This window comes from Loa loa, assembly GCF_000183805.2.
Source record: "Loa loa unplaced genomic scaffold supercont3.148, whole genome shotgun sequence".
NCBI classification, from domain to species: Eukaryota; Metazoa; Nematoda; class Chromadorea; order Rhabditida; family Onchocercidae; genus Loa; species Loa loa.
Genome location: NW_018108328.1, coordinates 1 through 12,607, shown reverse-complemented (window position 1 = coordinate 12,607; position 12,607 = coordinate 1). Strand labels below are relative to the sequence as shown.

The window sequence follows — 12,607 nt, the reverse complement described above, 5'->3', positions numbered from 1 at the left end:
AGTAGTAGTAGTAGTAGTAGTAGTAGTAGTAGTAGTAGTAGTAGTAGTAGTAGTAGTAGTAGTAGTAGTAGTAGTAGTAGTAGTAGTAGTAGTAGTAGTAGTAGTAGTAGTAGTAGTAGTAGTAGTAGTAGTAGTAATGGTGAAAAAAATATTCATTATAATTTGAGGTTATCAGAGTTTGCACTATTATATAAAAACTATTTCCCGCTGTTTTTACCTGCAAATATTTATTATTGTTGCATAGAAAATATTAATAATAAATGGTTTTGTGATGGATTCATCAGATATGTCCGGTTAAAGTACCAGTTTACACAGCAACCATAAGTAGGAACTCAATAGACACACCTTCCAAGAGAGAAAGAAAAGTATATAGGTCTGTCTTGTTTGAAATCCAAATTCGAATTAATGCAAAATAAAATCAGTAAGAAATGACTTATGTTATAGTATTGATATATTTGATATTGAAACTTAACATTTATTTCTTTATTTCTCGTATTTTTTCTTTATTTCTCGTACTATCCATTTCACAAAATCCACTCCGCTGAAGATAAACATTCTCAAACAGCGCCAATGTCCTTTTCTATTGTACCGTTTTTGGAAGATTTGAAATGAATCATACAGTTGAGACAGTTTTACATCAATTGCCAGCAATGAACCTGCAAATGGAATTGTTCATGCGACAACTAATCCACTCCTCAGACGTTCAAAGGTTCATTTCCACGGAGACCTGATATGAGCTACAGTCAAACAAGGATAAGTAAGCACGAGCATTAACAAAATAAACTAATGTGATTATGATAAATGGTTTTTAACCCAGGAATAATTGTGGATATTCTATGCGGCGGATCGCAATAATGGTTATTGGGATTTTCTATTCCATACTACTGGAACAAAATGGCTACTTACTGTTGTGAAATACATGCAATAGTCCATTAGTAGGTTAATGTTTTTTGCTTTTCAGTGACTGATTTACTTAATGGATAGGTTATCCACACGATATGTTCCTAGCACAACATTCTGTCTTACCTATCATTTAAAATAACTAAAAGTATCTCCTTGATATAGGTCGATATGCCTTTTTCATAAAACAGTTCCTTTCGAATGGGAAAAAAGATCCTTTTCTATCTTTCGCTTCCTCCTCTTCTTCAGTTTAATTCACTACTTGGAGAAGTACAAAAGTCTTTTCATACTGTTCTTTCGTTTCTCTAAATAAAAGAAAAATGCATCAAGATATGACTTTTCATTTCTTATATAATTCAATTATTTCTTCCAACATTGGGCTTGCAGAGATAGCTTGAAATTGGCAGAAATTCTGAGCCATCTCTGTGTTAAGAAATGCTTATAAATGTGAAATTCAAAGTTTTTACTTCCTTTTATGCACCATATATTGCTCCTCCCTTTCCAGATTGTCTTCCAATTCTAAATCTTTGAAAATTCCCTTCCAGAATTTTTAAGCCATTATTTGATGTATCTTTACGTAACACACAAAACAGCGTGTTCAGATTGTCCATACCTTTTACTGAAACTCCATTTAAAAGTACTATTACTGATCGTTCATTTCTGAATATTACTTTTTAAAGGTGTATTTCAAAGATCGTGTTCAATACCGTCTACTGAAACTTAAAAGTACTATTGTATCTTGTAAAAGTACCTTGTCATCACTTAAGAAGGCTAAGCTTTCGACCTCGATCAGCGAAAAATCCGACACTCTTGAATATTGCACTTCACATTCTTTATTATTTTGAAGCAGTCAGAAAAATATTATAGCATTATTTCAAGCTTTAGTTAGAGAATCATAGCTCACTTCATATTCTGTCAACTGATGTTCATTACACTGTATTTAAACATAAATGTTGCCTTTCGATAAACCTATTAAAATGCAGTTATAGATGAGTAGTTGCAAAAATGATAGTCCACACGACCTCTCTGCCTCTTCGCCATTCGGTAAAAGCGCTGAAACTACTGTCCCGCTCTTTTTCTATTTTTTCAATTGCTCAAATAACTGCATATGAATTATGCAAAATTTGTTGTAAAATAAGACTGCTCACAAAACTTACCAAACACGTCAGTCATCATCTTAAGGTTGTCTGGTCACTTTGAATATTGCTTACCAAATATATGTGTTTTTTATTATTTTGTATGCAAATTTAGTTGATGCATTTACGATGTGTGTCAAGCAGTTGCGTCTTTTATGGTTATCATCAAAATGCTTCTTTTAATAAAGTGCTTTCTAGAATTGGTCGGAGGAGAAGATGAATCTGTTCACGGTGGAGCAGCTCGAATTAATTAGACGATTGCGCTTGACGGGTATTACACCTGAAGCTGTTATTGAGGTGAACTTTTTCTTTTGTTTTTTCTTAGACTCGATGCTGTTTCTTGCAATATAGAAATTTCTTTTTCAACCAGTTCCATCCGGTAATTGTAAACATTTTATTACCGAGAAATACACCGTATTAGGCATACATGATAATGTGATGATAGCGATATTTATTGTCTCTCAAAAATCTTCGGTATCGTAATCCTATATCACTGCCAATATCCCTCGGTATTCGATATAAGCCAATCAAATTTTTCGATTATCGAGTGGTACAGATCCGACATCATCGACTACCGTGCAATTTTATATGCCAGCATCTTTCTGCTTTATGCTAATAGCTTTATATTAATTTTTGATTAGAAAACTGGAAACCGCTTAATAGCAATTGCCTCTCTGAATTCATACGTTTCAACCAACCTTTCAGTCCCAGCCTTTTGGCATATCGATGGAAAAAGCAGAAGAGTCAGTGAAATCCGCCAAACTTCTGGGAAACTGTATCGTGAGCTTGTTTTTTGAGTGTTTACAACGAAGTTACTTATCTATGCAACTCAAACTGCCAATTTACTTTCATAATAGTAAAACAGAAGCCTATTTCGTTATCTGAAGAATTAGAAAATAACAAAAAGAGAAAAAATAGAAATAATCAACTTTGAAAACACCCAAAAAACAACTTTCTCAGTTGCCAAATTTCAAAATTTCAGTTTAACGGGGCCAGAGTGTCAGTTAGCTATTAAACATCAAGGGATGTATTGTGAAAGAAAATAAAGTGAAAAAATTTGCCTACTTTTTAGGAAGAATATGAACTTTTCCTTTCCCACATGTTATCTTCGTCACCTGTCTGCATTGATCTAAAAATTCACTTTTTTCTTAAGTGGTATGATGTATTTTAGAAACTGGCAAATGAAAAATGAGGAAATTCAAGAACGTCAAAAAATTAGAATTTTTTCAAGAAGCTGTGGAAAAAAAATTATTTTTCCGGGATTCAAAATCAATGTCATTTTTCGTAGAATCTTAAACTATCTAGCTTAGGCTGTCAATTTCTTTTGGTTAGTACATATATGTATAAATTTGTAGAAATCTTTAAGAAATATGTATAAATCTTTAGAAAATTGTAATCAAATATCGATGTATTCTACCGATAAATTGTACAGTAAGAAAGGTCCTAAAGACTTAGGAGTTTTTGTGAGTTGAATTGTTTCTAAGGTTTTTGATTCTTTACCCAAAATGTAGAAGTTTTCGTGCTGGAATTCATTTAAAATCTATAAAATAAATCAAGATGGTTACATTTATGATGCTGGAAAGTACATGAAATTCAGTTTCTATACGGCCATTCCACATAATTTCCATACTGTATCTCATTGTTTTCAATATCTTACACAAACTTTTCAATACCGATTAATCACTTTGGTGTGTTACACAATACTGTTACTTAAACAATTAATCTTCACTGTACTTTTCAAGGATTGTTAAATTGAACATCTTTGCTGAGCATACCTGTCAACATCTTACATCATCACAGTCTACATAAAAGAATCGAGAGAAGGATGCAACTTCCTTTTCTATTATATATATCATCGTGAGCAAATATGTGCATATTTCATAAATAAATTATAGGAAACGTTTCAAAAATTAATGAACTTTCTCATAATTTATATGTATTCCACAATTTATAACACAAAATCTAACAGAATATGAAAGGAAAGTTAAGGACATCATTTATCTCTTCGTTTGTCGACATGATAAGATGGGTCTGATTTCTCATTTTATTGACGTATTCATATCTACCATAAAAATTGCCAAAATGAGCAAAGAGGAGTTTTTTGCGATGAATTTTGACTTATTACTTAGAGAAGAGAGCGGACAATAGATGTTAAAGACTGATATGAAGAGATATCTTGACTGTAACAACGATAAAATTGGTTTGTAGTGAGTATTGCTGACAAGATCGAAGAATTGAAGAATGAGGCCACGTTTGTTTGCTGCAGAAAGAGAAAGAGTAAATTTATGCAGAAAGTAAGATTAAAATTGCGAACTGTTAAATAGAAAGATTTTGATATGAGTTAAGGGATAGGAGGGCAGCTTGTTACCTTTCTTATCACTAAAATTATTTGGACTTGGCAGTTAATTAGCGTAGGTTAACATTTACCTTTTATTTATGTGTTCTTACTGACTGCAAATTAATGCTCAATATAAACTGTAATATATTATTTACTTTTAACAAGTAACACTATCATACATAAATTATAAACTTTAAGTAATATTTCATAAACCAGGAAAAGATTTATTATTTGTCGTTTTGTACTGATAAACGAAGGTGTTCAAAAATTTGTTGATGACTTTCGAGAGGAATTGAAGTTTCTTTAGATCTGACTTAGAATGGCCTTTGAGGTAGATTTGAATATCTTTGAAACTTTGATTATCTGGATTAATAGTTATCTCCTTTTCTACTTGAGGCCTTTTTGAGTACTCCGTGCTCTTTTATTTCCTGATTTGAAATTTTTTTTTATTTTATTTCATTGATAGTTATGCATCAAAAAAATTTCTTACACCAAATTACTATTTGTCACAAATGCGCAATCTAATGATCGATTAAATTGAAAAACCTTCTTCAACGGCCAATATTTTATTCTACAGAACTTCTAAGTTATGATCTTCAATGACAGCATTAAGTTTGCAGGCATTTAGAGCACTAGAACAAATAGAAGCGGATTTGGACGCAGCCCGAATCCAGACAGCAGCCTTGGCAGCGCTCATTGCACCCGCCACAAAAATGTTCCATTTCGATGATGGTGCTAATACGTTCGAACTAAGCAGTCCTATCCTACTGCAACATCTCAGAAACCTAGGTTTTTTTTTCCTTTCGTTCTCTACGGAAGTCGCTAATAGAGTAATTAGCCAGACATGGCTCAGTACAGTTGTAACTGATCCTCAGCAAGAGCGTCAAATTATTTCCTTGATGATCTTAGATAGACATCGTTTGAAATGCAAGTGTTAACTAGTCAATTTAACTTTAATCTCTTTAAAATAAACCTTGTCTTATTTCGACATCAACCATTACGCGACATGTTGAGTAGTTTTCGTAAAAGACTAGTAATAAAGAAAAAAACCTGGATAAAAATTAAATTCCATTAGTAACTTTCATATCATAACATTTCGCCACCATTACTATTCTCTGTTTATTCTGTATATTTAAGTGGATTAAAAAACTTGATAGGTTGAATTGAAAAACGATTTTGTCGCTCTTTATTTGTCCTCATCCTTTTTATTGTTTTAGTCCCTTTTATTTCTTCGTTATTGTTAATCTCTGATGTAAAAGATTAATATTTGGATATTTCGGTATTTCACCATTGTTAACAAGGATAGAACAAGACATTCTCCAACATTATTTTACACTTATCTTTTTACACTGATGATATATTTTGCTTAGGCAAAAGTTAATCACTAAATGATTAACTTTTTAACATTTGGTAAAATATTCCTCTTCATGTTAAGTTTTCATTTTCTGAATTTTTTTTCCTTCGTTAGATTTTCTCTGCAGCTTTATAATTTAATGAATGGAATCTGTAGACAAGTGGTAAGAAAAATGGCCAGTCGTTCACTTTAAATATTTTATCCCAATACATTAATTGCATTCATAAGCAAACAATATTTCCATCTGATCTCGTCCGACCACATTATAAATGATTTGCATTTGCCCTACTAATTGTTCAGATTTTGGCAAATTAGTAGAAAATTCATTTTTGGCTTCCACAATAGAACTTTCGTTATTTAGTTGAGAAAGTTGAAAAGCACATCTCTAGTACGACTTTTCCATTAATATTTGTCTAATTTAGTAACAAGAAATTGATCTGTCAATCTTCCCTCTACTCTGCAATATCTAATCAGTTCGGAGATTTTCTTTTGTTTTAATAACAAGTTATCAAAATCGTCAAAATAAAATACACTTTTTATTTTAGAAATAGAATTTTTCCTTGTTAAATTCACACTTTATTCATGTGTTTTTCAATAATTGGCATTTTGTAAAAGGTTAATTTACCCCGCAGATTTTTCTATTAACTTCAGTTGGAGAATATCGATAAAACTACTCAAAAAAAAGGTGTAACAAATGGCTTATTTCTTTAACTCTTATTCTTAACCTATTAAAACTAACTCAATTCATAAATTTGGTACTAAAAATTATAGAAACTCATCTTTCGTTTATTTTCGGATAAAAAGATATTCCAAAATTGAATTGGATTATGCCTGAAATCGATGGAAAAACAACAATAAAATGAAAGCCTTCGTGCAAAATGATGAAAAAATCTCTTAAAAGCGTTGCATACAGCACAAGAAGCAGTAATCTTGATGAAGCTCAGATGAGACAGCATATGCTTACTGTAGTTTCTATAAACTAGTAAAGATAGTAATTATTGTCATTGCACTGTCGCTCATTTTCAATCTCATATTTGAATCATTCTTCAATATTCTACTTGTCTGACTTCTGTTTTTGTCATTTTTTACCTGTATGAAAAATTACAGGTGACTTTTTTCTCGCTTTTGATGAAAATTGAGAAAGACTTTTTGGCGAAACTCTTTACTAACCAAAGTAAGGAAATCTAAGCTTTACTGATGAATGAAAATCGTCGATGATTTTTGATATGCATTAAAGTTAAAAGTAGAGAAACTAAGTATCGAATGTTTACTTTCTAGTCTCAGACGAGAGCATCAATGTTTTTTCATTAAATTGAGAATAAGCCTATAAATTGAATTGTTATTGATTTCTTAGCCAAAAGTAATATAAGAGACTCGAGAAATTACGTCTGTTGATCGTTTACCTGCTCTGTTCTGTTGATATTGCATTTGGGTTCTTGATTATTGCGACAACATTTTATTAAAGTTTCTTACATATTCACATACATGAGAAACTCGGCTGTTGAAAATATGTTTTGAAGAGAGAGGCTTTTTTGAACGCGCAATTCTTTCTTATCATAAAGATAATTTTTTTTACTGTTCATGTCCCTTCCTTTTTTTTTCATCATCCCATTCACGTTTCTTGTCTTCTCGATCGTGACCGGATGATACCAGCTACGATATGAATTAATTACTTTCCACCTTTACATTATCAATCTTTATATCAACTACGACATACATTCCTTGTCGAAATTGTACTTTGAGATTTACTATGTCGAAGGACGATTTTTATTTCGACTATTTTTTTTTCCATTTAATTTTTCACTTGATGGTATCAGGAAAAGAACAACGAACAGAAGTCCCTGAAAGAGGGCATCTTTTTCCTTCTTCTAACATGCGAACAACAATAGTTGATTTTATTTAGTGAATGGAATGGGTAAAAAAAGTGGGCTGAATTCAAAGAGAATTCGGTGGTAATTACCTTACAATATGAACCTTTCCTTCTTCAACTTGTTTGAGTCATCGATGTTCTTTAGTATGTAGTCTCATTAATTTTTCCAGGCTCCAGTTCCAGTTACTATAAATGCATCATCTTCGCCGTCTCTACCAACCACATCACCGGACCGATGCGCTATCCACAATTCCTTACCTCTTTCAACAACCACCAGCGCCACAACACCTACCGGTGCAAACGATGCGGCAACATCAGCGGTAGCTACTGCTGCAGCTCCAATACCGCCAACTTGCCTCCTTGGACAGTACAATTTCGAGGGTTCTTCACCATCTAACTGTCGACCGATCCGTTCCCAAAGAACACCGATGCGTGAAATCACAACGTTGGATGATCCCAGCGAATTGGATGAATTCATGCAGCAAGGCGAAGAAGCCTGCATATTGGATATGAAAAAGTTCATCACGCAATTTTCACTTAGGCAAACGACAGTTGCTATGATGACGGGTTGGCTTTGCGCAGATTTTCAATAACTTTGCTTTTTGCTGGAACTGATTAGGACTTTCAAGTGTGATTCGAAATTTGTATAGGGTTTCTCTAAGTCACTCCTATTTTTAGTTTTAGTTAAATTGGTATTTATCCGAAGATTGATCTCATATCTCAGATCATTACCTAATAATTATTTTTCAAAATTCAGGAGTTTCTCAGCCATACATTTCAAAACTGCTCAATGGTAATCATCGTGAATTGTCATTACGTTGTCGGAAAAATATTTATTCCTGGTATCTGAATTGTAGACGACATCCAGAAAAACTTTGTAAGTCAAGAGTTCAATACAAAACTTACTAATTTTTTAGTTTGAAAATAAGTTTAAAAACTTGAAAAATTCATTTTTTCAGCTTCTTTCCTTGCCGATCCATCCACTCGTCTAGAGACAAATGGTGATGGTGAACTGATTCCACAACGTCGCGAACGATATGTTTTTCGCCCGATCTTAATCCGAATTTTAGAGGGTTTCTTTGCTCAAACACCATTTCCGGATTTAAACCGTCGAATTGAGATTGCTACTGCCTGTAATCAGGCACTGCAAATAGATAAGAAAGGCATGTTAAATTTATAAAGATCCGCTTTACATTTTTTCATGGCAGATTGTTTTATGGATAAGTTATTCGGATTAGAGCTTGAACGATGCTATATGTAGGAGTTGGGTTGATGCCAAAGGAAGTAGTATCACCACAAGTTGTTGCAAATTGGTTTGCCAACAAACGGAAGGAGTTGCGTCGACGGTCTAATGATGAGTGTAACGAAGCTAATAATGCGAATCTGTCACAAGTTGTAAGCTAACTTTACATATTGTTGAGTTCTAAGATGACTGTTTTGATATCTTTCTACAAAGCGAGAAAACATTAAAAAATAAGCAAACTTTGGAAAGAAAGCTATAAAGGAATAAATTTCATTTTTGTGCGAGTCAAGTTAAGGTTTTATTTGGGAGTAGTTATTTTTGATTTATCAATTTGTTATCCATCTAAATACTTCACCTAAATAGAAATTCATTCTTGAAAATAAATTCTGTTAAAATTGGTTCATTTTACTCATTACTGGCGTCATTTCCTGCCAAAGAATCGAACTCAAGTTTTTTCTTTCGAGGAAAACGTGGTTTTAGAGCTCACCTGATGCTATTTCATCACCATCACCAACAGCTAGTATGTCAAATACGCCAATGGAAACAGATCGGTTGGGTCTCGATGACCGAATCGTTGGATCGGTAGCTACTTCCGTTCCCATATCTGTTCCAGCTGTTCGACCAGGAAACAGTCCCATTGAAGTCGAAACAAGCCTTTTCCCATCGCTAGCGCATCAGCAACAGACAACGCTTGTGCAGACATTGATGAATCCAAATAATTTCTGCCCAAAACCAGATCCAGAATCACCAGTATCAGCAGCGTTACCAATTGCGTCAACTAACTATATCAACATCGACGATACGGGTCGTGATTCGGTAGATCCAGCAGCACAGCAATCACAGCATTCGTCAGATGGATCGGCATCAGGTCAATGTTTAGCGGAAATGCAGTGCCAGCTAGATTTGGTGAATAATTCGGTATTAGCATTAGTAAATCCATACAATAATCAAATCCATAATTCCGTCATGAAGGTTGAACAAACTGCTGAATGATGGTTAGGTGCAAATTGAATAAGTTCTTTTATTTTGTAAATCGTTTAGGGTGCATATCCGTCTTTTACAACTAAGCTAATCCCTTTCTCGATTTGTAGTCTGGATTTCCATCTTAAATTATCCTGCATCAATCTCTTAGCCATATCAATTACATCATTATCTTTCTTTGCTGTTTGTTGCACTGCTAGAAAGTTATTCTCGATCGATCCCAATCTGTGCATCTCTTTCAAGTTTTTGGATTTCGTGGATGTGAGATTGTTTTTATGTGAGATTTTTCCTTGGCGCTTGCTTCCAGTAGTAATTCATTGGGAGAAAGCGCATTTCAAAATTTTCGTTGAAAATTCATCTATTTCTATACCTACTGTGATTTCTTTTTCTTTGCTTCGTATTATATTACCAAATTTATTTTATAAGGAAGATTAGACTTTGCATAATCAGTGGTATTGTTAAGAATAATGATGGTTCGTTGATTCCACCGGTGACTATATGAAAATCCACGTATGTTTTTCGGTTTAGATCGTTCCCGAATTTCCAGGTTAAATTCCTATTAATTTTCATTATGAGTCCTTTTCTCAGCCTTCTTCATTTAATTATTTCCCACGCAAAACAATCTGCAAAGGCCATCTTTTTTCCGCAGCTCATGACAGCAACTTAATTTTTCATTTCCGATTCATATCCCATCTGATTGATTTTTAGCAATATTCTACTAAAAGATTTGATAGTTTCGTACACTTCTAGATTTCGTACATTTCAATTCCCTTCCACTTCACACTTCCAAAATATATTGTTGAAAATCTTAAGGTCCTCATTCCTTAAGTTAAATGAAAACCAAAATTCATTTAGCCTCTAAAGGAAATAAAAAGAAGGCAAATTTCCACAATTTATCCGTAATTCCTCTTGTTCATAACTGATCTGTTATGAGTGCTACATATAATTTCATATATTCATTTCTTCATAATTTAACACTTCCAATACTCAAAATTTGTTGCTGTTGGACAGGGTTATGTGATTTGGTATTTATCATTGATATTTTATGTTGCAATCATTGTTCTCTTATTAGTAATTGTCGTTACTTATTGGAGTTCTTTTTCCAACTATTAGTTAAATTTGTATTGTCCTTTACGACAGCGGAACCGTTTAAAACCGACGGCTGCATTTTTTTCCCTCTTTCCCTTTTTTTTTTTGAAATAACGAAATAAAAGGTCAAATAATCACTGCTTCTGAAATACTTTCAATTTGTTTTTTTAATATCCTCCAATTAACTAACAAAGTTATGCTTCAACTTGGTCGTATTCAAATTACAAAGCATACTTAAATTTTATACACATGCAGCTTAATTGAGGTGTTATTGTGCACTTTGGTTTGTTTGACTTATCCATACGCGTATTCTTTTTACCTTTTTATCTGTCGTATTTTTTGTAAATGAATTATGCTCGGGTTTTTGAATTTTAATCTTTATGTAAATTGAATTAATTTTGGTTAAACTTCTAATTTTTCCCATTTCATTTTGTTATGCTTACCATATCAAAACAAAGCTATTATGCTGAAGTAATTTGTTCAACACTACGCAAATAAACATGAAATATTTGGCGGAGAGACAAAAATTCACCGAAAACAAAAGGATGATGGTTTGCTTTGTAAATGAAAAACCTATGAAATTCGGGATTGCTAAATAGAGGACACAACGTTATATTTCCAATTTAGTACCTGTTTATGAAATAGTAAAGCAATTTGTTCCACGTGGATGTACGAAGATTGTCAGCATAATCTGAGAATTTTTGGTTATTTTCATATTTACGGAAAAACACGATGCGCTGAGATGGTTCTAAATGGATAGCCCTGTCTGGCCCTTCAGTTGAGCGCTGTTTAACATGGTTAGCTCTACTGGAGGCACTTTGCTAGCACAGCTCGCAACCTCATAAAGCTTCTCCCTCTTGACAAACAAAGTATGTTCACGGGCAGGATGGGTTTGTTAGCATCGTAGGAGAAAGACGATTCTGATCCCAAATCCGGGCAGATGGAGGTCATTGGACCTGTAAGGCCATTGATCTCGGAGTAAGGTATTCCAACTAGATCTATATTCTGAGGACTTTGCTGCTACCATCCAAGCCACTAGGGCCTGCAGATGAACCCTAGGAGTAAAGTTCAGCGCACGCTATGCCTCACCTAAAAACTAAAAAATCCAATGCGCAGTCTCGAAGTATACGCCCACTTTTTAAAGTCCTGTAGTGACAGGCGGGATACGAAATGGCAGGTGATAAGTGCTGCAGGTCTAACCTGCATGCAGGCGGTTCAGAACACTGGTCGAAATTGACCTCGAAGATGACAATCTTGCTCGGCAACATCCTGAACGACCAAGCAGCCTTTTCCAAGGAGAGTATTGCTTGCTCCACGCGAAGAGAGGCCTAGAAAAAGCTCATCTCCATTTCCACCCGGTAAGCTAACCGTAATCAACGGGCATCTTCTAACGCGATCAAATAAAGATGAAAGACGAAAGCGTACACCTGCCTCTAAAAATGTGCTCAGATTGACACTCGCATGCTGGAATACCAGAACCATGCCTGGTAATGTGAACAGTATTCTGAGTGTCATTCTGCTCTTATTGTGCACGAACTATCACGATTTAACATCGACATTGCTGTTTTCAGTAAAGTTCATCTCCATAAGGATGATAGTTTCAGAGAACATAGTGTCGACTACACATTCTACTGGTCAGAAAAATCCAAAACCGAAAGTAACCTTCCAGAAGTTTGCTTCATGGTTAAAACTACCG

At 34.0% G+C, this 12,607-nt stretch overlaps 3 protein-coding genes across 3 annotated transcripts; 2 read left to right on the top strand and 1 right to left on the bottom strand.

Annotated features, from left to right (window-relative positions):
• Positions 1 to 4,973: 4,973 nt before the first annotated feature.
• On the top strand, positions 4,974 to 5,312 carry LOAG_08457 (hypothetical protein; the record flags this gene model as incomplete). The annotated part of the gene is made up of 1 exon (XM_003143989.2): positions 4,974 to 5,312. One exon carries the CDS (start codon positions 4,974 to 4,976, stop codon positions 5,310 to 5,312), a length of 339 nt encoding a protein of 112 aa, XP_003144037.2.
• A 2,322-nt stretch (positions 5,313 to 7,634) lies between these two features.
• On the top strand, positions 7,635 to 9,834 carry LOAG_08456 (homeobox domain-containing protein; the record flags this gene model as incomplete). The annotated part of the gene is made up of 6 exons (XM_003143988.1): positions 7,635 to 7,643; positions 7,769 to 8,165; positions 8,356 to 8,475; positions 8,558 to 8,761; positions 8,860 to 8,993; positions 9,322 to 9,834. The coding sequence occupies 6 exons, from the start codon at positions 7,635 to 7,637 to the stop codon at positions 9,832 to 9,834; spliced, it is 1,377 nt and encodes a 458-aa protein (XP_003144036.1).
• A 2,280-nt stretch (positions 9,835 to 12,114) lies between these two features.
• Positions 12,115 to 12,393, bottom strand: LOAG_08455 (hypothetical protein; the record flags this gene model as incomplete). The annotated part of the gene is made up of 1 exon (XM_003143987.2): positions 12,115 to 12,393. One exon carries the CDS (start codon positions 12,391 to 12,393, stop codon positions 12,127 to 12,129), a length of 267 nt encoding a protein of 88 aa, XP_003144035.2. The 3' UTR covers positions 12,115 to 12,126.
• Positions 12,394 to 12,607: the final 214 nt, after the last annotated feature.